Source organism: Hermetia illucens, chromosome 3 (genome assembly GCF_905115235.1).
Source record: "Hermetia illucens chromosome 3, iHerIll2.2.curated.20191125, whole genome shotgun sequence".
Classification (NCBI taxonomy): domain Eukaryota; kingdom Metazoa; phylum Arthropoda; class Insecta; order Diptera; family Stratiomyidae; genus Hermetia; species Hermetia illucens.
The window spans coordinates 32814443-32839770 of NC_051851.1; the positions used below are offsets into that span (position 1 = coordinate 32814443).

A 25328-nucleotide genomic window follows, 5' to 3' on the forward strand; every position below is an offset into this window, starting at 1 on the left:
GTTGGATTTCATCATCATTTCCAGCCAGATTTTTTAGGTCGGGATCGGGTTTCATTATTTCTAGAACCTCCGCGTATGACAGATTGCCTATTCTGGAGACAACAATTACCTCTGGGACAGTTTGCACTTTTTCTTTGTCTTTCGCCTTTATAATAACGACCCTCGCCCATTCAACATTTTTGTTCCCCTTTGATGTCTCTTCGATTGCTCACGCTTGTACTTGAGGCACACGCTTTTTATCTTCCGTGCTTTTACTTTCGGACTGTTTTCTTTGCTGGCACGTCGCTAATGCTACGGTTCGGTGTCACTTTTGTCGCCTGTTACCTTGTTAGACCTAGGTCGGCTTTTCCTTGGAATCCTTTTCCTCCTCGTGCGACGTTTACAGATAACCCTAATGGTTCTCACCATGTTTTTAATAGCTTGGTGAACTTTGTGCTTGTTCTTGATGAACTCGAACAGCTCAATTATTTTTGCTCCAAGCTGCTTGAATGGTAGTTCCATCGAGTTATGGCATTGTTTTCTATGAGTCTTGGCCGAATTACTCCTTGTAAATACACCGTCCGCCGTAGCATTTAACGTGCTTTCCTGCATTGTATATTTTCCCGTCTTTGGCGTTGGTGGAGATCGAAGAATTGGGGAGCTTTTCCTGAATGGGTCAATTTCTTAGTCTAGGAGTACCTCCAGTGGTCGTCTCTCTTGGACAAATGCGGTGGGTGTCGAAATCGTCTTAGTATGGCAGCGATCTCCTTTCAATCCATTATTTTTTGCCTTCTTGTTCTTGGCAAGGTCTTGCTTTGCAGAAATACCGGCTTTTCTAACTCTAAATCACTTGTATCATTAGATGCCACGGGAGCCAAGTCGCCCACCATCAAGGCACTGCATCCGAGGGATATCAATGGCTGGCAGCCCGCTTCCTCACTCCCAAAAGCTGCCGGTATTGGGATGTTGACCCCCTATACCGTAAGTTCCCTTCTTCTCTCTTCATCCATGTTGGTTTTATTTGATTTTCTGTCTATCACACTCTATATCTTCGAAACGGTTACTCCTATTGATACGAAATTTAGTAGAAAGGTAGGACCTGTGAATCTCACTACATGGAATGAGTAACGTAGTTACACGTTGAAATTAGGGGGGGGGGGGGGGGGGGTTACCATACCTGCCCATTTTTTTTTTTTCGCTGAGTATCATGCGGGGTATCAAACGAAAGATCTCGATTAGTACTTTCCGAAACCGGACATTGAACGCAAAGAAAAGGAGTTCGAGGATCCGAAAATGGTCAATTACTTCAAGAAACCGTTTCCAAAAACTACCTAAACCAAAAATATGAAAAGAAATATGGTGATCCATATGGTATCTAGGCCCTAAAATAATCTCCACATCCATATCCATATCCATAACTATTGCCTAGTGACGTGTTTTTGGATCTGTTTTTGGGGTATTCCTAATGGCTTAGTGTCTGTTCGTATGTTTGCTTGTGGCATTGCTGTTAGAATCTCTTGAACCTCCAGGGAAAGGACTGTTTTGTTAGATTTCCATAGCTTAGAAGCAGATTTATTCTGATGATCCCACTGGCTAGCCGGAGAACAAGAGAAACAATAAATGAGCAGTAAATAGGGTAGATTATCATTAAGTTTCGGGTCTATACTTTTAATTACTTTATTTGCCTCCCAGAGTACTAAATTCAAAAACAGCATTGGTTTGCTAGGAAACTGAAAGATATAGATTCATTAAAAATAATTAATTCATTCACGTAGCTTAACTCTTTGTCTAATTGATGTTATCTGACCGCGTTATCGAATGTTCCTGAAATTAATTGAATATTTCATCCCTATTTAATTCACAACTAACGTATGTCCCCTGCCATGTCTGTTCGAATATTCTTCTGTGGTATTGTGTCATAGTGTAAGTAATGCTCATCTGTATCTTAGATAACTACGATAGAAGTGTTATTCTTTCAGACTCTAATTACAGTCGAGATTCTATGCTAGACTGGTTATTTCTACTTAGTCATGAAGAACAGTGACACTATTTGTAAAAAGAATTGGAGTAGTGAAAAGTACTTCGCCGTCGTATAATAGAACCCTCACCAGAAAGTGGAAGCAACGCAGAAGAGCGGCTTTCATGATACCTCATTTTACATTCTGTGCACTATGTGTCATATGTGCGAACAATCAACGTAGGTGCGTTCCTCCCTCATTCACTTCTTGGGCTTAAAAAAGCAAACGATGGTAATTATTCGCTCAAGTGAATCCGTGTTTTTGATGTTGCGAACTGTGGCAGTTCTTTCAAGTTCAACGTCTCGAATGCACTTCATTCAGTCCAAATTAGCACTTTGATCAAATCGTGAGAAAAGGAGTCGGAAGCTGGGAGCTGGTAATTTCTTTAACCGTAGTACAATCATAGCCGCGCCAGAATGAAGTTCGGTGATCTCCTGAAGACGATCGGTTTGGTGAACAAAGTGCCTAAAAATTTTACAAGTGCTGCTGGCCATAATGGACAATTCGCTGATGGTTCTGCGGCGAATGTTGACAGGATTTTCCATGCTTTTCCACCTCATCGCCATTATCACAATCCATATTTAGGTCCTACCGGAATTGGAGCGACTGCAACTGGATACCATCCAATGGTGTACGTTGACGATGATTGTAATATCAATACGTTTATATATATATAGTTGATAGTACCTTCCTTTAATTTTTTGAGACAATATTTCACTTTAAAATGAGTAATCAGTGAACTTTCCATATCATATAATAAATTATAATTATTTTCGTGCTTCCACTTCCTTTGACCGAGTGCATGCCCTCATTACCATATACTCTACTTTCCTCAATAAAAGTATGAAACAATAAAATTTTCCAATATCCCATCATTTCGTCCTGCATAATACAGGTATGGACCACGCGGCTACGGATTAAAATTGGGTGTTGGTGGGGGTGCTACCGGTCACGGACACAGCGCTCCGGCAGGTGTTGGCCACAATGACTACGGACAGAACGGATATGGGTAATTAGTAAAAATGAAATTACTTTCCTTCATTTCAGTTTTAATTTCCTTGTTGAAATTCACTTTACATGAAACACACAGCGTTCCGCCACACCACGGAGGCAGCGCCGGTGAATACGATTACGGACACTCGTCCTTCTCCAAACACAAGTCAAAAGCATCCTCGGCTATGTCCGCTTTAACTTTGTTATCATTCTTCTTTTTTATCAACCTCCTGCAGAGTTGTCTCAAAGAGCACATGGAGGCCATGAATCCAACTGTAATGGTTATGACTACTGGCGTGGCTCGAATTCGGGGTAACAAATTTAAGGATTTATATCGTCCGAGCTCAAAGGAAATTTCCGCCGATGAACAAGACCAGGAAGAAAAATTTGAGTCACGGCGACGGCCTGGTGAATGGGAGGAAGCTACGAGTGAAATGAATTCTAGGACAGATGATGGTGAAAGGTTTATGTACCCTAATAGGACAGCAGCAGGAACGAAACAACGCCATGATCATTACCATCCCTCATTTGGTAATGGAAACGATGAGCTGGGACATCCTGTGGACCAAATTCGAACGAAATTACCAAATGATTATTTCAAGGATGGCAGCACCCATTACACCAGAATTTATCGATAATTATGTCTTAATTAAAAAGTGTAGTTATTGAAATATATATTTTTGCCAATGAATTATCTTTTACTTTTTCAGTTTCATCTAGAGAATGAAGCTCATTTCATTCAGGGTTGAATGGAAACTGATGCCAATGAAACCAGCTAACCCTAATTAGCTTGACCCCTTTTATTTCCGTATATTCAAAAATCGCTGCTTATAAACATTTAATTTTAATTAATTTTCTAGTTATGCAGATTGAAACGTGATCATTGAACAATACTGATTATTATTAACTCCTTCAAGGATGGCCCCAACACCGTTCCTATGTATCTTTGCCCCACTAAGATAGCGACTATGAGGTGGAAGTTAAAAATTAATTTTGCCTGTCGTAAAAGGTGACTAAAATGGATAGAAATCTGTGGGTCGGCAATCAGCAGATCCCGAATTTTTAATTTGTTATGGAAAAATTACCCTTGCCTCGGGTAAGGGCCGGCCCTCAGAATACTGGCTTTCTCCAACTTGAGTGTGACTTTCAGTGTTACAGTCTGAACATTCTGGGGACGAAAGTCTGACGGAAGTAAGTGCAAAGTCGGCGTTGGACTAATACCTATAGTCCAGGATGAAGAACATTTCAATAGTCAATTGCTACACACAAAGGAAGCGTCTCTTTGGAAATTCAATGCAGTCTAGGAGATGATTCCTAGAGGTAACATTGTAATCGTGTTGGACGATCTGGTGGTGGTGGTGGGCTTTGACAATACTCTGCTGAAATATGTGAATTGGAAACACGGTCTCGATAACCGTAACGATAACAGTGGGAGAGGGGTAACTCGTCGATGAGTCCATTGTGAGATTCGCTTAAGATTTAGTCGAGCAGACCACCTACGAATCCGAAGTGGAAATTGCCATCATTAGCGATATAGAAACCGTCATGGTGGCGTATGGGCGATATGAGCGATATGAGCATGCGGCCGACAAGCTATACAATGTACTGGGATTCAGACATACAGCGGCTTTGTGTGGGCGAAAATAAACGGGGTATATGTGTACAGCTGTTACGCCCCACCAAGTCTGACACTGTCCGAATTCGAGGAAATGCTCGACAATCTTGTTCTCGACGCAAGGGGTCGTAGTCGAAGGGTAGTTGCTGGTGACTTCAATACATGAGTCCCTGAGTGGGGTAGCAGAGAAACAAACGCAAGGGGCCGCAGTCTACTAAAGGCTTTTGCGCAGTTGTATATAATTCTGGCCAACGAAGGCTATGTATACACCTTTCAGAAAGGGTGGTCTAACTCAATCATAGACCTCACTAACAGCGCTGCACGGGCACGTGGTATGTCCTGGTGCGTCAGCAAGGACCACACCTATAGCGCTCATCAGGTAATCTTCTGCAGGCTATGGGTGGAGTCACCGGGCGGAAGACTATCATGCCCGAAACCAAGTAAGATGTTAGGCTGGTCTGCTAAAGCTCTGGATGAGCTCTACGGAAAGAGCCATTTGGTCCAATGTATCGCCAAAAGTGTGGCGGGTCCATGCCTAGGAGGTGCTCATTCCCCGGTAGAATTCCAAACTACTTGTGGAATACGGAACTGGCCGGCCTTCGATCAGCCTTTCACCGAGCCAGAAGAGTGGTTCACAGGGTGGTAAGCAAAATCGACCAAGGGAAAAAAGAGTGTGCCTATAAGGAAGCCCGCAAAACCCTCAAGTTCGTCATCCAACCGAGCAAAAGGGAACGCTTTAAGGAGCTGTGTCCGGAAGCGGACGTAAATCCGAGAGGGGGCGCCTATAGAATCGTGATAGGGTGATTCAGAGGCCGATCATCTCCGCAGATCACGTGCCCTTCACTCTTGTTAAAATTCATCCAGGGGTTATTCCTCCAGGAAGACGAGGGCACTGACAGCTTCCAGCGACCTCTGAATGTAACGGCAATACTGCCAGTGATCAGTGACGAGCTGCTGGAGATCAGCAATGCAATAGGCGATAACAGAGCTCCGGGTCCGGATGGCGTGCTGAATAGGGCCCTTAAGCTTGCCGTAAAATCGAGACCGGACATGTTCGCTGAGTTGTTCGAAACGTTCATGTTCGAGGGAATATTTCCTGCATCATGCAAGCATCAGAAGTTAGTACTACTGCCTAAGGCTGGCAAACCTCCAGGTGAGCCAACCTCCTACAGACCTATTTGTCTTTTGGACACTGTGGCGAAAATGCTAGAGCGAGCAATCTATAATAGATTACTTTCGGTTGTTGAGAGCCAGGGAGGCCTCGCAGTATGGATTCCGTAAAGCTACATCAATCATTGATGACATCAAAATGGTTACTTGTTTGGCTGAAGATACAATCCACGGAGAGCGCAGTACAAGCAAATATTGCGTGGTGGTGACCCTGGATGTGAGACATGCATTCAATTCGGCCAATGGGAACCTAATACGGGAATCTCTGGCGAAAATTGGTATTCCCGCTTATCTTGCAGCTATTCTCAATAGCTTTTTAAAGAACTGACACTGATGACGGAACCCAGGAGTATGTTGTCTCTACAGGTGTCCCACAGGGCTCCGTACTGGGCCCACTGCTATAGAACATCATGTACAACGATGGACTTAATCTTCCTCTTCCGGAGAAAGCCAGGGTGATGGATTACGCTGACGATGTAGCGCTAGTTGTGGTCGCAAAGTATCTCGAAGATGCTGAGTTATACTTATGCAAAGCGATCAGTGCTGTTAAAGGTTGGCTAGAGAGTTCTTGCCTGACACTTGTTGAGGAAAAAACGGAAGCGGCCCCCATCAACAAGAGTCGTAAAAGAAATTATGCCCGCTTTCAAATTGGGAATTACATCATCCCTCCTCCTAAGCCTGCCATCAAATACTTGGAAGTGATGATAGTCGGGGAGCTTAGCTACTAGCAGCACATGCGCTATGCTTATGACAAAGCATCCACTGCAAGTATAGCCCTGGCAAGGATGATGCAGAACGTGGGAGACCCACGACATGCTTACAGATTGCTTATCACTAGGGTAGTGAGTTCGATCCTGCTCTACGCAGCCTCAGTTTGGGGAGAGGCATTGCAGGATTTATTTAAGGCTAACAAACTGAGTTCAGTCTACAGAAGAATTGCCCTAAGGGTGCGTTCGGCATTCAGGACTGTCTCAGATGGTGCCGAATTCGTCATCTCGGGAATGATGACCATTGACATCGTGGCAGATGAGATGACGAATATATACAATGCGAAGTCTATTCCTCCTTTATCGCATACGAAGAAATCCTAAAAGGAGAAATCTCCAAATAAATGGCAAGAGCGTTGGGAGTGCTCGGGAAAGTGTCGGTGGACACACAGGCTCATTCCTGCAATCAACGAGTGGTTGGGAAAACAGCACTGTGAGATTAATTATAATCTTATCCAGTTTCTTACGATGCATGGAGGATATCGCCTGTACCTGTTCAGGTTTAAACTAGATACCTCACCCGATTGTCCAAACTGCAATGGAGTTCCAGGTAACCCAGAGTATGTATTCTTCCACTGTCCGAGATTTGTGGAAGAAAGAAACAGCCTAGAGGGGACTTCAAGAGAGGTGCTCGTACCAGAAAAACTGCTACGAAGAATACTAGTATGTCAGGAAGGATCTATCTAGACAAATGCAAAAGGCAGAGAATACTAGAAAAGCGCGGTTACGTACGCTGCGTTGAGACGAGAGGTGACCAAGCTAGAGTGAGATGACTTCGCCCCGTGATGTTATACGTGATGGTGGTTCCACAAGGCTTGGGGGAGTCGGGGATAGCATCACACACGCTGGCGTGTTCAGGCCAGTGTCTTTTGAAGATTTCCACCTCCTCAAAAAAAAAATCCAACATAATCCTTCATATTTTTCCAAACTACGAGACATACGTACATATTAGAGCCATAGATATCACGCTCACCCTAAACAAACAAACTGCCTATTACCTACTGTACACATATATGCACGTATCTAAATTTATCGTACCCATATTTCCGATTTACGTCTTATATCTAACTGAATTAGGCACTACCCGCAAAGTTCATTAGCACGCATATATTATATACCTACATACACACATGTCTGGTTGACAAATAACTAAAAAACTAAAACAAAATAATTGTCTGGGACCCAATTCGTAAGAACTCATTTCGTTGTGATATTGACGACTTGATATGTGATGATGACGTCATGCGGGTTGTAGAGTGAACGAAATTCACAAAAAAATTGTAAAGTTTCACCCCTTATAACTTTGTTTATAATAACTGGATTTTCTTCAAATTTGATCAAACTGTGCATTATATTCTTCGTTACACGCACGCCAAATTTTGTACTTCTGGGATGAACATAAGGGGGGTGCCGGGTAAATTTCTAAAATGTGGAAATATACTATTATTAACTTTATTTGTGCAGATATCGGAACCGGATATATTTTGAGGCCTAGATTTCGTAGAGATGCACTACTGTGATTTTTTTCAGATTTTTCGGTTGGATAGGTTCTGAGAACGAGACCTGTTACACTTTTTGTGGGTCATATTTTGAACCCTCACTCCCCTATGTTTCATCTAATATCAAATATTGAACCAGATTCGAAAAGTACTAATTGAGACCTTTCATCTGATACCCTACATGGCTACATTCTGTGAAAAAAAATTTGCACCCTCCATTCACATGTACGGGGAGCCCCCCCCTTAAACTTAACATAAGATGGCGCCACTTACTGCATGTAAAGGGATCACCAGATTACATACTCTCACCAATTTTCGTGACAATCGGTCCAGCCGTTTCCGAATAAATCGGGTGTGACAGACAGACAGACAGACAGACAGACAGACAGACAGACAGACAGACAGACAGACAGACGGACAGACGGACAGACAGACACCGTCTCGATTCTAATAAGGTTTTGTTTCAGACAAAACCTTAAAAACAGAGAGACAGATGGGCAAATAATAAACCGATTTGAATAAGGTTTTGTTTTACACGAAACCTTAAAAAGGGCACCCATCTTAAGGACGGCAATTGTAGGGGTTTTTGCGAACAATTTTCGTAACGCACGCACTTACTTTTGAACGCGTTGGAAAGAGTTAGTCAGTTTGATTCCGAAAAATTAGTCAATTATGGTTTCGAGTAATCGAAAAATTTTTTCAAATCTTTTGATTTCATATATGTTCAATTACATTTCGAGCCAACCCCAATTGTGAAAGGGACAAAGACGAAAGAAAAAGAAGAAGATTTGCTGAACTAAATTTTTTTGTAAAAACTGGCGTGAACTAAAAAAGTTAAATTGTCATAGCAATACTATACCATCCATCTTACAGACCAAACTGCAGAGTCCAGACCAACCTTCACTTCGTTCTCGCCAATTTCGAGAAACCTTTCCCCAGCGTCAACAGGGAGTACATCTTAAATACCTAGTAAAGGAGGGGTATTCCGAAGAAACTATTAGCTATCATCAGAGCGATATATCATCATCATCATCATCATCAATGGCGCAACAACCGGTATCCGGTCTATGTAGGTCTGCCTTAATAAGGAACTCCAGACATTCCGGTTTTGCGGCGAGGTCCACCAATTCGATGTCCCTAAAAGGCGTCTTGCGTCTAGGCCTACGCCATCGTTTCATCTCAGGCAGGGTCTGCCTCGTCTTCTTTTTCTATCATAGATATTTTCTTTATAGACTTTCCGGGCTGGATCATCCTCAACCATACGGATTAAGTGATCCGCCCATCGCAAACTATTAAGCCGGATTTTATCCACCACCTGACGGCCCTGTTATCGCTCATATTATAGATTTCGTCGTTATGTAGGCTACGCAATCGTCCATCCTCATGTAGGGGGTCAAACATTTTTCGGAGGATTCTTCTCCCGAACGCGGCCAGGAGTTCGCAATTGTTCTTGCTAAGAACCCAAGTCTTCGAGGCATCCATGAGGGCAGGCAAGATAATTGTCGTGTAAAGTAAGAGCTTTGACCCTATGGTGAGACGTTTTGAGCAGAACAGTTCTTATAAGCTAAAGTAGTCGATGGTGGCAGCCAATAACCGAGCGCGGATTTCATCGTCGTAGGGGGGAGATGGAGATGGGAGAAATCATCAACAATCTCAAAGTTGTAGCCTCCTATTTTTATTCTTCCCGTTTGACTAGTGCGATTTGATGTTGTTGGTTGGTTGGTTTTTGGTGTCGCCTGTTCAATCTGGATGATGCAGTTTGTACGTCTCGGCTTGTTCTTCACATGATGTCGATGTCGTCAGTGTAGACTGATTTCTCACATTTACCTCAGCACCACGGTTCACTTTTTCCAGGGGCAGGTTGAAGAGAACGCATGATAGGGAATCCCCTTGAGAGTGATCTTGCATCTGTTATCTAACCTAGCACATTTTTCAGCAAGATAACGTTGAATATCTTGTAGATGGTACTCAGCAACGTGATAGCTCTATAATTGCTGCACTGCGTGCCTCATTGTCAGTCATCAGGTATTGATCCGTTTATTTGATGAATTGCGTGGTGTAATTCTGTCGACTCCAGGCAACTGATTTTTAAGCCGGTGGATTGGTGGTGGTAGCATTTGTCCGCCATCTTCAGTTGGCAGGACCTCCAACTCGCCGATATTTTGGTTGTTGAGCAGTTCATCAAAATACTCAGCCAATCGCTCCAATTTGTCTATTCTCTCGGGAATCAGATTTCCCTCTCTTTCTTGACAGGATGAGCATGCTTCATTCCGCAGACTTGTTGGTAAAACTTCCGCGCCTGCCGTGGTTGCTCCCTGTACTTTTCGAGTTCATAGACATGTTTGTTTTTCCAGGCTGGATTGGTTCCATCGCTGATATGAGAATTTAATTTTTACTTTTGTTTTCTTTTAGGTTTTAACTTTTGATGTTTATCATGGTTGACTGCCATGACCTTGGTTTTATCGATGGAGAAAAGTCGATTTCGGGAGAACCCTTTTTGTCGGAGAGAAGGTTAGTGGAAACTGATGGTCCCCTGGTATCCAGTTTTTCGTCAAGGCTACATCTTACTCCCTGTGACCATTCAGCCCACGGCACGGTAGTCACACCTTGGATTAGGGTTTTGATTACCGTTTACCTTAAGGTGTTACCTCTAGCGCTCTTGAGGATCTCGCTTGCTGAGCTCCCTCACAACAACAAGGTATGTAGTCCCCGAGGGAAAGGCCAATTTGAGCTTGGCTTCACTGCCTGACTTTCCAACTTCTCCCTCCTCGGGTGTTATCATCTGCAGCATTGCGGAGATGTGACTTCTCCTAATGGGCCAGTATGTTTGCCGTGTGGCGTCTCGCTTGTTTGTTGCTGTTTTTATTTTACTTTGTATTTGTATTAGTTTTACTCATATGAATTCTAGAAATAAAGGAGGAAGAGTATGGGAGGCTCGAGGCCCTTGTAGCGCGATAAGGTGCAGCTTACTCACTGTGGTGATCAGGTATTAGGGAAGGTTCTTCGGAATATAATCAGCTTCCCGCAGCCGAAAGCTTTCCACTGGATACTGGAGTGGTGGGAAGAAGTTGTGTTCGACTCCCCAGTCCAGACCCGAAACATTATGAGACTTCCGTTACGTTCTAGCGATCTTGGAGTTTGTCGCCTGTAGAACCATAAATTAACCTCCCTGAGAGCATATTCAGTATCAATATATCTTCCAATCCATTGCGGAACCCGATAATAGAACTTCCTTGATAAAAAGGAACAATTTCTGTATCTACCTGGAATTTAGCAATTTTTGACGTTGACGCTTTTTCAACCAAAATTCAGAATTAAAATTCTTCCTTCGGTTTGAAGTACATATGTACATATATCTAAATATACAACCGAAACCCTACAAACAAAAAACGGAACAGAAGGTAATTTCTATTCATGCCTTACAATATTCATTACACATATCCGCAAATGTCACGTCCTCTCCTTATTTGATACTAATTTAAATAACAAATTAATTCCAAATCTTCATTGGAGATGAACCTCAGCCACCATCATTAAGTATTCTCTGAGTGAAGCGTGACGTTTTTATTGTAACTCGTTTAACTGATTTCTTTATTTACCATAACCGTAACACCCTTAAGGCTTCAAAGCACTCTGTAACTCCGACACGCCAACTAGACACTTGTGTCATCCTTTTACTCCTAAAAAGTTGGAAATCATTAAGCTAACCAACGTGAACAATCCAACTAGGACCTTTTGCGACTCTCACCATTCACTGAAAAATTACATGCATGGAATTTCAATAAAATAATAAAAGTTATTTAAGGAGGACGGAAGCTAGGGAACATGAAGGAAACTTGAAGCTTGACTAAATAAAATCCTTGCGTGTCCTCAAGTTACGAGGCTAGAAGGAAGGGATGGGTTGACAGTAAACATTTAAAATGATTTCAATCCACTATGCAAATGTGAATAGCTCTCATTTGGGTTGTATACTTTGGGTTGGATTATTGTAGAAGTTGGTGGCATGAGGGTGGCTTTGGTTGTGAATTAAGAGGGACACTTCCCGTAGCACCAAGATTAAGTGAGGTTGTCCGTTGGTAACGCCTGTATTTTACAATGAAATATTTGTTTATTATAATCATTGATTGATACGATTCATTCAAATCGCTAAAGTTTTGGGTAAATTGAAAAAGCAGTTCTTGCAGATACTAGGCTTTCCCTTGAATATTTGCAACCATAAGCAATCCTAAATAAGACCCCACGATATTTTACGCCAAAACAGGCCAAGAATAGACGATAATTAGCTTAATGATGCCTCACATAGTTCATAGAAAAAAATCCTGCAATGATTGAACCAATAATCGTCCTGTTTCAAAGATGCTCAATACTTTTCTCGCTATACGAAGGAAACGCAGGGAAATTTTAGGCTGGGTTCATTCCAAATTAAGACGCACATCTAATATGGAACATGTCAATCGACAGGAGCGAAAACACACATGAAAGGGGGCGGAACGGTGGTGAGCTAATATTGATGAACGTAAGACCACGTCAAGCAGAGGCTTATTTAATTATTTTGTTGCTATGCCGAATTGAGGGAAATGTTTTTCCAAGGCAGACGATGGCAAAGAAAATGTTAGCAAAGGCCAGGCCGGCAGGGTTGAATCGACAAGAAGAAAATCCATACTATGTGACTATTATATGAAAGTGTACGTGAGGTGAAAACGAATCCTAAATTCCCGCTAAACAATGTACACAAAAGCTAGTCGTCATGTTCCCCCAGTAAATTTAACTATAGTTATGTTCCATTTATTGGAGAGAAGGAGGTAAGCAAGCTCCCGTACAATAGACCGTAAATATAGTGGAGCTGAGAATGTCAATGGGGTTCGGGGAACGATAAACGATGTCGCAAATTCAGTATTTGCTCGAACCAGTGTGTTCCAATAGCTCTTGTTATGGCCTGTTCAGAGAAGCCATTCGAAGGAAAATTCCTTTCCAAAATATGGGCCAAATATGATTGATCATGTGCCATATTAGGTCCTTAATAACATCAAGTGCGAAAGAAGGCAATTTCACTTCAAAGCATGGACTCTTACCAACATGGCAGCCACTCATTTCAAAACGTCCTGGTACTTCACAATTGAAATTGAAAACGAGAAAACGTCGATATTATGCAAAAACTATTTCCTGTCCGCATACATAACGCAACATGCTCCTTATCTCCTTGAATATACACGTGAGTGTGTACAAAATTAATTTTGTCAATATTTTTCTTGCGTTCCCCATACAGCACGTATCTTCCTTCTTTACGACCTTCTCGGAAGATGTATTACATTTTCAAGCATTCAGAGAAACTAAGAAATTCCATTCCTCCACATAACCTAGAATTTTTGTTGTGGTTTTAATTACTAACGAGGATGACGTTGATAACTTCCTTGTGGGTAGTGAGGCTTTGGCATCCTTTCATTGCTTCAGGTTTTATTGTCTTCGAAATATAACAAACGTGCGGAGAATATAATCAGCTAAAAGTTTTATCCTACACCCATTATGCGATGTACATATACTTACTAATGTATGTAGTTGGCTACATATATCCTGTTCAACGTGTCGAGGAGGAAGCTTTTGAAGTTGGAAGGAAATGTGGTATTGAATCGGCAAAGTGAGCATCCACATTTTAATACTTGATACACTCCGCATATTTACATGCTCCCAGGATACCATAATTACCTTTTATATGTTGTCTCTGGTGGACTGAGCATTCAGTGCATTGAGATCTGAAGACGTTTAATCAAAATCTATAATTGGGTTAAGCAACTAGGAGCACATCCTAATCGATGAGGAGCAGTAAAATCCGACCTCTACATTTCAGTAAAAACGCGCCTTCTTGTTGCATCACCTACTTCAATTCAGTAATTTTTTTGGGAGAAGGGATCAACTTGGTCTAAACTCAATAGGCATCAATAGTGGAATCTCACACGCCTCTTTATGTTTCACCCGCAACTGCTAGCCAGCCTACAAGGGCAATTCCGGAAAGTCTCCGATGCTGTTTCGTTCCCGCGCATCTTCAATGGGTCATCATCCGCATGTTATCATCTACATTGTCGCAATATTGTGATTCTAGGACAAATTTAAGGGGCCTTTTCAAGTCAATTATTCATCATCATCAACGGCGCAACAGTTGGTACCGGTCTAGGCCTGCACCGAGGTCCACCAATTCGATATCCCTCGTCTTCTTTTTCTACCATAGATATTGTCCTTATTGACTTTCCGGGTGGGATCATCATCATGTATACGGATTAAGTGACTCGCCCACCGTAACCCATTGAGCCGAATTTTATCCACAACCGGACGGTCATGGTATCGCTCATAGATTTCGTCATTGTGTAGGCAACGGAATCGCCCATTCTTATGTAGGGGGCCAAAAATTCTTCGGAGGATTCTTCTCTCGAACGCGGCCAAGAGTTCGCAATTCCTCTTGCTAAGAACCCAAGTCTCCGAGGAATGCATGAGGACTGGCAAGATCATAGTCTTGTACAGTAAGAGCTTTGACCCTATGGTGAGAGGTTTCGAGCGGAACAGTTTTTGTAAGTTGAAAAAGGCTCTGTTGGCTGATAACAACCGTGCGCGAATTCCATCATCGTAGCTGTTATCGGTTGTGATTTGCGCCCCTAGATAGGAGAAATTATCAACGATCTCAAAGTTGTATTCTCCTATCCTTATTCTTCCTGCTTGACCAGTGCGATTTGATGTTGTTGGTTGGTTGGCTTTCGGTGCTGACGTTGACACCATATACTTTGTCTTGCCTTCATTGATGTACAGCCCAAGACCAACTACTATTAACTTTATTTGAACAAATATCGGTATGGAGGGTATTTCGGAGCCTAGGTACCATACAGTGGCAGGTTCTCATTTTTTTTCAGATTTTCGGATTGGGTAGTTCCTGAGAATGGCTCCGTGAAAGAAATTATCACTTTCGACCTCCCGCAGTTCCTATCTTTCCAACAAATGTCAAAACTAACGGCTTCGGAAAGTACTGCCCGAGACCTTTCATTTGATACCCCACGTGACCGTATCTGGTGAAAAAAATTACACCCCCTTTTGCATGTATGAGAACCCCCTCTCCTCCTCCCTTACGTTAGACGTAGAATGAAGTAACACACTGTATGCGCGACCATCGACAGTTCCACCTTTCCACCAAATTTGATGTCAATCGCTATAACCACTTCCGATAAAAATGCATGTGACCGACAGACATGTTGTTTTCACCATTCTCTAGTATCAAACTGACACAAGACAGCAACTCCGGCTGAGTGGTACCGTCTTTTAAGGTCACTTATCTTCACGACTTTGACGTAATCGGAGATCCTTCCTTCTAGCCTGAAGATATGTTTATAGTTTTGAATTAAAACAAGAGAGGAATTCTTCATTCCCCGAACCGGTCAGAAACCGCTAACTCCTTCGATTATTTCTTTTAAAACTTTTTTAAAAATCAAGGTAAGGTAGGGCCTACTTCATACGAAAACGATTGCTCTTTATGAAGCAGTCGCACTCTTTCAAATGTGCCTCATAGCAGATCGTGCCCTCTTCCAGTTCCATTGGTATCGCTTAGCCACAGCACTCCGTTCCCAGCTGAGACCTAGGGGTTTCGGCGAGAGAACCCGCGGTCAGGCTACCCGGGTGCGGTCGACTGGCGGACGTCAAAACGAACGCAGCACTCTTGCTTCCTTCCAGTGCCGTCTGCTTCTTGGAAGAAAGACTTCAAGTTGTCCAAGGAGATCCTCTTGGGCTTTGCACCAGCGTACAAACTGAACGAGCGCTTCCCTTCCCTCATCAAAACAAGGGTAGAAACTTCAAGTTCCCCGGAGGTGTGGACTGCCAGTTGCGTGTGACGATATTACGGAATTGGCTTTAATTTGGGCGGCACAACAAACAGAACCAAGCAGTCTCTTCTGTCGAGGACCATATCGCGAAGAAGTCAAAGGTTCTCCCCGTACATCAACCAGAGTTTATATGGTTTTTTTCGTGCTTTTCGCATTCCGGACAAGCTAATAGTTATTATCAGAGCGACATATGATTGCGCAAAATGTCACATGGTTGACCGAGGTAAAATCTCGGAGGTCCAAAGGGGGTCCACCAGGGTTGCATCCTGTCACCGATATGATTTCTTCTTGTTTTCGGTGACGATCGACAACGTGAGGAATTTAATGGACGATGACATCTTTCCTCAGGCATGCCGACTACGCTAATTAATGGCTGATGGCTCTCTCAGCGGAGCATGGGCCTTGGCCAAATGTCTTTGACATTGCAAAGAGAGAGAAGAAGAATTGGACTGAAGATAAACACCAATAAAACCGAGTTTCCCAATCTGACGGGTCATCGCACTCGCCCTATCTGTATTAATGGGCAGAGCATAGAAACCGTCGACCAATTTGTATATTTAGCAGCACCGAACTGACGTTGCCCGACGCAATAACAGCGCTAGATCCGATTCGCTGACGTTTCTAAAATCTGGAAATTCAGTTATCTCCACATCAAGATCAAGTTCAGACTGTTCTGTGATAGTGTTCTTTCTGTCTTACTATATGTGAGTAGCATATGGAAAGTGAACTCTACTATTACCTCTAAGCTGCAAGCTTTCGTCAACATATGTTTGCTTCGTATCATTGGAGTACGCTGGCCTGGGAATTGGCGTCGAACAGTAAAGGACGACTGCGAGCGTCTCGGGAAGTCGTGGGAGCAGTTGGAGTGCATTTCAGGTAAGCGCTGGCGATGGCGCGTAGGTATGGTTGACGTGCTTGAGCCTATCAAGCGAAGAAGGGCAACTCTCTCTATATATGATCTGAATTATTAGCCTCATATCCGAGTATTAAGCATTTCCGATATTCCTTCAAGGCAGTCTGTCACCTTGTTCACGGACCATAAGCCTCTGACACGACAAAAGCCCGACACATTCCCTTATCCGCTGCGATATCTCCGAAAAGGGACCTAGGCCATTTATTCCGGCCGCTTTTCGTAAAGAAGTGTTTCGTTCCGTGCACGATCTTGCGCATTACGTTATTTGGACAAGGAACCGGTTTGTCTCCAGCAAGTATTTCTGGCCTACCATGGATAAGGACCCTCGACAAGACGCGTCCACACTATTCGCTTCAGCATTATAGACCCTTTGCGAGATTTGAACGGCTACAAGTATTGTCTCACGATCTTTGCTTGGTTTACGTCGTGGCCTGAGGCAATACCATTGAAGGGCATAAAAGGACAGTCATGTGTTGAGATCCCCTGTCGAGAGTGGATTCTGCCCTTGTTGTTCCCGTCGCCATCATCGCAGATCAGGGAATGTAATTCGAACCTACTGTCTTCTCGGAGCTCGGAAAGCTCCTCGGATTCAAACGTCACCGGACAACCGCATACCATCCGTATTCCACTGCGATTTTGGAACTTTGGCACTGGACGTTGAAGGCAGCCATTACGGCGCGCGACATGCCGCCCTGGTCGTAAGTGTTCCCTTTCGTTTGCTGGCAGTTCTTGTCCCAGAGCCTGAAAGAGAACTCGTATGGTGGTTGCAGCGGCCTCCAAGGAGCATCGACCCTGATGAGGACCTGGTCACACATCCCAAAATCCCTGGGGGTGATGAGCACCGATGTCGTGTGTCGGGACGGATGAATTGCCCGCATCTTCAAAACCGCGTCCTTGAGCAGACGCTGCATTCCTGAGTCGCTTAACCTTGCTCTGGTGTCCAGCACAGGGTTGCGGGGAAAGCTAGATTCTCTCCGTAAACCATCTCCACGGGGCTGGTTGCGAACTCCTCTCGCTAGGCTGCGCGGGTGCCGTGGCGGACAATACCTCCAGCGATTTAGGGTCCGCGCAGGTAAAGATGGCGCGGGTGCTTCCCGGGAGTCTTTGCAGCCAGCGAGACTTTAGCAGCGACCTCATTCCCACCCAGCTATTTCATTTCTCATAGCAACTGGCTGGGAGTACGGTCAGCAAGTAATTAAGTGTTGCTTCCGCACTCAATGAAAGGCGCCAAATCAGCTGCCCCTGCAAGGGGACGTACGAGCACTCCTCCAGCACGTCGATGAGTTCAATGGTTTGCTCATCGAGACCGATGAGTTCGTGGTTGAACTGTCCGCCATGACGGAACCACGCAGCCGGATTGTGCCGCCAAAAGGGGGACACTCTAAACCTGATTGTTGCCAGTGGTGCCATCGCGCCTTCCGCGTATTTTTCCTCCAGCTACATATTTCCGCAAAGTCAGGGGAGGGCGGAAAGTTCTGACATTTCTCCTCCTGTCTATGCTAGGCCGCCAGCTCTTTTCGGCGGTCATTGGATACAACAGTGGAGGTCCATAATGGCGCCCAGATTCGCGTCTCCGATGCCACGCCACATGATCCATACAGGAAGATCCAGAGAGGAGAGCAGTCTGCTTTCTGTCGAGCAAGCTTTCAAGAGGTTCTTCAACGGGTTTGTAATGATAATAGTGGAGATAGGAGATCAAGTCGATCCCTTGTGTGGCCGATAACGACCTAGAGGGCAGAGCTATCCTAAAAAGATAAACAAATTCGCAAAATTTGACCGTGAAGGTCCACCCACAAAGATTGCAGCTCTATCAAAGCTCTCGGTCGACACGTTCTTGCACGCCTCTGTGCTAGCCAGGCTCGGGAATGTGGGGGGGGGTCCTTTGAGCGCTTTGATCCCTCGCTTCATTACTAAAAACAACGTGCCTTTTCCGATGCGTGGGTCCGCATCGGATTTTAAAATCTAAATAGGAATTCGCGACGGCCTATCGAATGAAAACCAGAACGCGAGCTAAATTGGAAAATAAAAAAAAACCGGCTCGACCGCGCGCGTGGAGCCGTTTGTCTCCGGACCCGAGTGCCGCGATCAAGTAGGGGAAGATCCACGACGGATCACCGTTTCGATTGCCGTCCCTTCCGCCTCGGATCTTGTTCGAGGCGCGGCCGGTGAGGTTCCCACCCTTCCTCGACATCCTCCGGCCAGTTATTCTATTAGAGGATGTCCCTTATCATATGAATTCCGCGGGAGTAAGGAGGAACTAAGGGGAGGAAGTCCTCAAACCACTTCTTATTATTTACACATCATTTATATAAGTTCAACCATCATAACAAAAAAAACAAAAAAAATGTGGTATAATTTTTAAGGAAATAAAAAGTCAAAATTCAGTTCAAAAAAGGAAAAGAGAAAAAAAAATATGTTAAAATTCAACTATTGATAAAAAAACAATAAAAAAAAGAAAAATAAATGATAAGAAAGTAAAAACTAGGACTTACCCAGTTCGTCCCTCCGAGCTCGGCTGGCGGCTGGTGTAACAAGTACTAAAACAAAGAGAATTTTATATAAAAAAACAACAATTAAATATTATTAATCATTAATAATAACGGGTTGAACTTGCACGTTTCACTGCTATTCACAATTTGTTCTTCTCCACTAATTGAAATCCTTCTGGAATTGTTCCTTTTGTTTTCTTATCACCAACTTGTCACTTTTTCTTCTATTCCACTTCAGAATTCTTCTTCGAATTTTTCTCCAGATCAAAACTTCTCGCTACCGCCCGATAAGTCACCTTCTCTTCTATTCCTCCTCCGAATTCTTCTTCGAATTCTTCTCCAGATCAAAACTTCTCGCTACCGCCCGATAAGTCACCTTCTCTTCTATTCCTCCTCAGAATTCTTCTTCGAATCTTTCTCCAGATCAAAATTTCTAGCCACCACCGCTGTCCTCCAGATCTCAAATCCAACTCCTCTTTTCTTCCCGCCAAAAACCTTCTCCTCAGCAACATTTTCGCTGCCTTTGTTCGTGCACCGCTTTTATTCCCGCTACATAGCCTTTCTCACTCGGCAATGTTGCGGCAACATGCGCATGCGCCTGCAGATGCGGCAAATCATTCCCCTCCTGTCAAGATCAATTCGCTTGAATACATTGAATAATGTGCAATCTGTGGCGAACTTTAAGGCAATTGCACACTATTAAATGCATTGTTTAAGCAAATTAATTAAGAAAGAGCCGAATGAAATTCCGCTCCCGTCGCGCAGCCGCGGTCACTACAGGGTCCATGATTATTTTAGATATTACCTTGAAACGGCAGGGAGCACGCAGATACCCCTCCAATTGCCACACGCAAAACGGGTCCCGGGTAGGAGAGCAAGCACTTAGGAGAGGATGGGATGTAACAGGACAGAAAATCAGATATAGTGATGTAGAAGTTGTTGGGTGCTTGGTCACACGTTATTGGGGAGAGGAGAGGAGCCCGGTTGATTGTCGCCAGGTCTGAGTTCAGACCATCGAAGTTCGTCTTATGAAAGTTACAATTGATAGGTTTGCGCGATACAGGGGAGTGGAGTTGGGCTTTCTGAGCATCAAACTCGAAATGAGGACGATTGTCGCCAGGGGTAATGTGAGAGAGAGCATGAAGGGATTGGGAAAAGCAACGTACAGGAAAGTTAGAGAAGACAAGATCTATAGTGCGCTCTAAGTTGTTATGAAAGTGGATGTAGGAAAGGATGGTAGAGTTGTTAGGGGGAGGGAAGGCCAGGAGAGCATAGGAACATTAAAGTCGTCTCAGAGGATGAAAGGAAGTGAGGAGAACAAAACAATCAGGACTTTTGATAATCTGTCGAAGAAATCCTCGCACAGGAGAGGGGGCTGAGGCGGGAAAATATACACAGTATATGGTAGAAGGGCACACCCTGACGAAATGACTCGTATGGTAACAAAATCGTATGTTGGGGGGGGGGGAGGAGGAGGAGGAGGAAAGGTTAATTTCGGCCCGTGGAGATGACTTAATAGTTATTAAGGTACCTCCGTCGGTTGTCTTTCCAAGCGCAGCTCAGCCTCTGTCACAACGGAAGACAGGGTGACTTTAAAGGAGCTTGGAATCTAAAAACCAGGTTTCAAAAATGCAGATGACGTAAAGTTGGGATCCTAAGGCAGGCAATTTTAAACCCGATAGCTCATTGCATTTTGGTAAAACTGTCTAAAGTTTTTAAATATTGGCTATACGGTTTCGATCGCAGGGCAGAGGCGATCTCATCAGACGCTGCCTCAGCGCCTCTACCTTGCGGAGCAGCGTGACCGAAAGCGGCCCATGAAAGAGCAGTCCGCGCACTGAATAGAAGAAGTAAGTTGCTTCTCAAATATGTGCAGCTCGCCATCAAGTAGATGGTGGGCTAAGGACAAGTTCATCCCAAAACAAAATTCATGTCTAAAGTTCTGAAAATCATTAAACTTCGGCAAGGCAGCTGGGTGGGCGGGAAATTTTCTCGAAGCTTAGTTTTTTGATAGAACTTGCCGAAGACTCCTTGTGGCTAGCAGGGAGGGCAGATTTGGCCTGCGGTTCAGTGATGATGCGCAGGAGGAAGCGATAGGTGAACGATGGCCAGAACTGCGTAGCGCAGCCGATGCTGAGTGTGGAACATGTGCCACGGATGGAGGGATATTGCTAATTTACCCTGGGGACATCGTCGGGCTAGTGCGACCCAGCGTATAAGCAAAACCTGATGGCGGCGTCCCAAAAGCCGAGGCTACGCGCGGACGATCGATGAAGTAACAGCTCGGGGAAGCAGATTAGATGGTGATCCTGAGACACATGCAGAATCAACACTGAACTGGCCGTGTGTGGATGCAGCAGTTGAATCGCATTAGATAGGCATCACTATGCCCACCCCGCTCGTGGGACTAAATGAGGTATCAGCCTCATTCGCCGCCGATATTCTGAGCGAGGGGTCCTACTTTCGATTCAAGGAGCAGCTCATCATTTGCCTATCGAGAAATGAGGCAGCAAAACTGAATTAGTTGCTGATGAACTTGACGGCTTGGGACGTCATCTCCAGCCAGCTGCTGTGTAAAAAGAAGCGACTGGTTGGAGACAAGGCTGGTAAACAGCTGATATAGTCTTTGTTATTTTAGGGTCTTCCGGATGGCACATAGGCCATACTAGTGTGTGTCGACTATAGGTATTAGCCGCAATGGTAAAGATTACAGACGCCTAAATACTTAGATGATTTCCGATCAGCACGCGAATTTTCTGGTCCAAGACATGCTTTCTCGACCTCGGAGCTCACCAAGATATAACACTAGATTTTTGAAGCTCCTAAAAATATTCTACAGACAGCAATTAGCTCATTTTTCAGACTTTTGGAGTTCGCACGATGACTCTTGGTCTGCGCAATGCGGGGCAAACCTTGTGCTATGAAACTTCTTTTTCTTCTGTGTTGTCTACTTGGCACATATTCTGCATTTGGCACATGTCGAGAGCAGTTTTCAACGTTTCTCTCATTAGGGCCAATTTTCAACTTTGAAAAATGCAAATGGCTCCAACCGTAGATTAAATTTATAGGTCGTCTGATCACTCCAAACAGCGTGCAACCCTGTCCAGACAAGTTATAAGGGATCTCGAGCTTCCAGCTGCCGTAAACTGTAAAAGACTTCAGGAGGTTCCGGGGTGTGGTATACTACTTCTGTCCAAAGCCGCTCACCATCAGTCCCTCCTTAGTGCTTTCCTGTCAGGATTGAGAACTGAGGAATCGCGAAAGGCTGTGTGGTCGCCAGAAGCTGTCGAAGTGTTTGAAATCCCAAAGCAGCAGCTGGTAGACGTTACAATTTTGGCATTTCCTCAACAGGATACACCCCTTGCCTGAGACAGCTTTGAAAAAACACAGTCCTCAAAAGGCTCAATCCGTGATATATTCACATCACCTCATCAGTACATGTCTTAGAGATCAGATACATTTATGATTTATCGCAAACTTCTCGATAGCGTCTCCCCATTTTATTCTTAATCAAAACCCTCAGACCCTTCTTTTGATTTGGTTAAAATATTGAAAAGCAACCCATGCCAAAGTTATTCTAATAATCTTCTCAATATTTTATCGGACACGGATATTATCTATTAAACAGAGTTGAAAGTTACTTTTAGCAAATATATCTTTAGCTCTGCACTGGATACCAGTTAACCCGGCATGTATGATTCTTCATTACATACCTTCAAGAAGGAAGCAGCCAAATATTTGCATTCCTTTAGAAGAATACACTCTACAGTGAGAGCATAGAATATTTCAACTTTACCCTTCTGCCGAGTTGACTCCTTAGAGAAAAATAACGTTGCTATGTAAACACTTCCCTTGCCTTATTCTTCATACTGTCAGGATATAATATGTACAGGAAACTTATTCATTGGATGCATACACAGGCGATGTCCTGCTCATGAATCTTAATTTCGTTAAACTGTTTTATTGCGATAACTTCTTGGCATTCCAGGAATTCACTTTGCTAAGAACGCCACTTATCTACACTGCTAAGGGTCTCAGCTTGCATACCGTAATAGCTACTTTGCTTGCAACGAGAAAATGAAAAGTGTAGGTGAATAGCTCGTTTTATGCAAGGCAGAGATGGAGCTTTGTGAGTCCTTCTCTCTGGTACAGGCAGCCTAGATTAAGGAATCCACCGACTTGTGGGGTTGTGTCTGCAATGAGGGTATGCCAGCACAATGGTGTGATTAACAGAATGAATAGCGGAACACCATTTTCAATGTCCTTAAAGCTGGGACGAAAAAATTTCTCAATTTAACTTATCACATTTCGGATGCTTTTCGTCTCGAATCTTCTTTTTCTTGCGGCTGTTGCTAGGGATGAAGGAGACTTTAAATGGTGTCCATCTCCTCTGAAACTTCAATATTTTCCAGAGTTAGAGAGTTAGTTCCATTTATCATTATAACTTTTCAGGTGTTTTATCTCAAGCTTAATTAGATACTTTCGTCATTTCAGAGTCGAAGATTCCTTATTAACTTTTTCATATTCAAATTTGATAGCTGCTGGAGATATTGACTAGCTACTGCTGAAAATATATTAATTTAAAGATACATGAGCAAAAGTACTTATATCTTTCACATGGTGTACTTACATACATATCCATCCTGAACGAAAGACAGGACGAGCAATAAATTTAGTTTCCAATTTTATTGTTTAAATGAGAAACTGTGTGAAAGTCGGAAACTTTCAACGATTCGACAGGAAGATTTACATACGTTTTTGCATAGACACTCTCATACTCTCAAGATACTCGCTCAAAGGAACAGTTTTCCTCAACAAAAAGAATGTTCCATGTTTTTTCTCATCGCTATCGTCTCCTTGAATGAATGAAAAGAGACTTAATTATATTCCAGAATGAAGTTTATTTCTAGCAAATACCAGCCGCTGCTCAATAGCGAGAGGAGCTGGAACCTTTTAAAAGATTTTCATGAATGTATTCCGTTGTCCGTTGAACTTTATTTTTCAAACGGCAGCATAATCGTGTCCTGCAGGAAAAGCAGAACAGGAGAGCAAACTAAGAAACAATTTCTTCCGAACTACCAGAGCTGGACGGATTTTATCCTATTTAGTTACCTCTTCCGTTCTCTTCCGCAGTTTCTACTACACCCCCTGGAAACAATAGGGCGACGTAATAGAAGAAGGAGTTGACTTCGTTTGTTCGCGGAGGATAAAAGGTCCTGTGGACGTGATTAAGATGAATTGCCATTTTTAATAATCTATTGCGACCCTAGTTTCGTACTAAGCGGCATCAAAGCACGGGAAGTTGGTTTATTTAGATGGCGAAACAAAAGATATAATTTGAATTTTCGCGTGAAAAGGTAGCGATAATATAAGTAAGTGCAGGAAGTGTTGCCGCAATGTTTCCTCGTTTTTCCTTTTGAGAGGATTCCCAATTTATATAAGAGCTTATTGAGGGATGAATCTAAATCTCGGTGCTTTTTGAAAATCTCTTGAACCACAAAAAGAGAGCGAAAACCGGCGTTTAGATCGCTCATGGCAACCCGAACCCTAGCAAACTCGGATGATTGAGGCAGGGGGGATCTCCTCTTGGCAAAAGGTTAAGGGAGATTTTATACCGAAACCTGGGAAAGATATCCAAATCCAAAGGACTCCAGGCAAATCAGCTTGACTTCATTCTTACTGAAAGGTTCGGAGAGACTGGCAGAGCCTCACATTCGCGGAAAAGCACTTGGATCGCACCCACTTAGTGACAACCAACATGCTTACCAGCGTGGAAAGTCCTGTGAGTCTGCTCTTCATTCTTTGGTCACAAAGATAGAGGATGCAACTTTGAAATGTGAGTACGCAATGAGGGAGTTCGTGGACATTGAAGGGGCTTTTGACTGTGCGCATTTTCAAAAACTTTGTGATATCGCAGAGAGCATCGTGTTGATGGTGTTTTAATTAAGTGGATAAATGCTATGCTAACATGACAATTTCTCCTATCTAGGGTAAAAAATCACAACCGATAAGAGCTACGATGATGAAAT

The 25328-nt window shown here is 43.5% G+C and overlaps 1 protein-coding gene across 1 annotated transcript; it reads left to right on the forward strand.

The window, feature by feature from the left end:
- The first annotated feature begins 2018 nt into the window (after positions 1–2018).
- Positions 2019–3665, forward strand: LOC119652290. Its single transcript, XM_038056287.1, has 4 exons — positions 2019–2180; positions 2281–2628; positions 2893–3006; positions 3088–3665. The coding sequence occupies exons 2-4, from the start codon at positions 2414–2416 to the stop codon at positions 3626–3628; spliced, it is 870 nt and encodes a 289-aa protein (XP_037912215.1). The 5' UTR covers positions 2019–2180; positions 2281–2413; the 3' UTR covers positions 3629–3665.
- The last annotated feature ends 21663 nt before the right edge of the window (positions 3666–25328 follow it).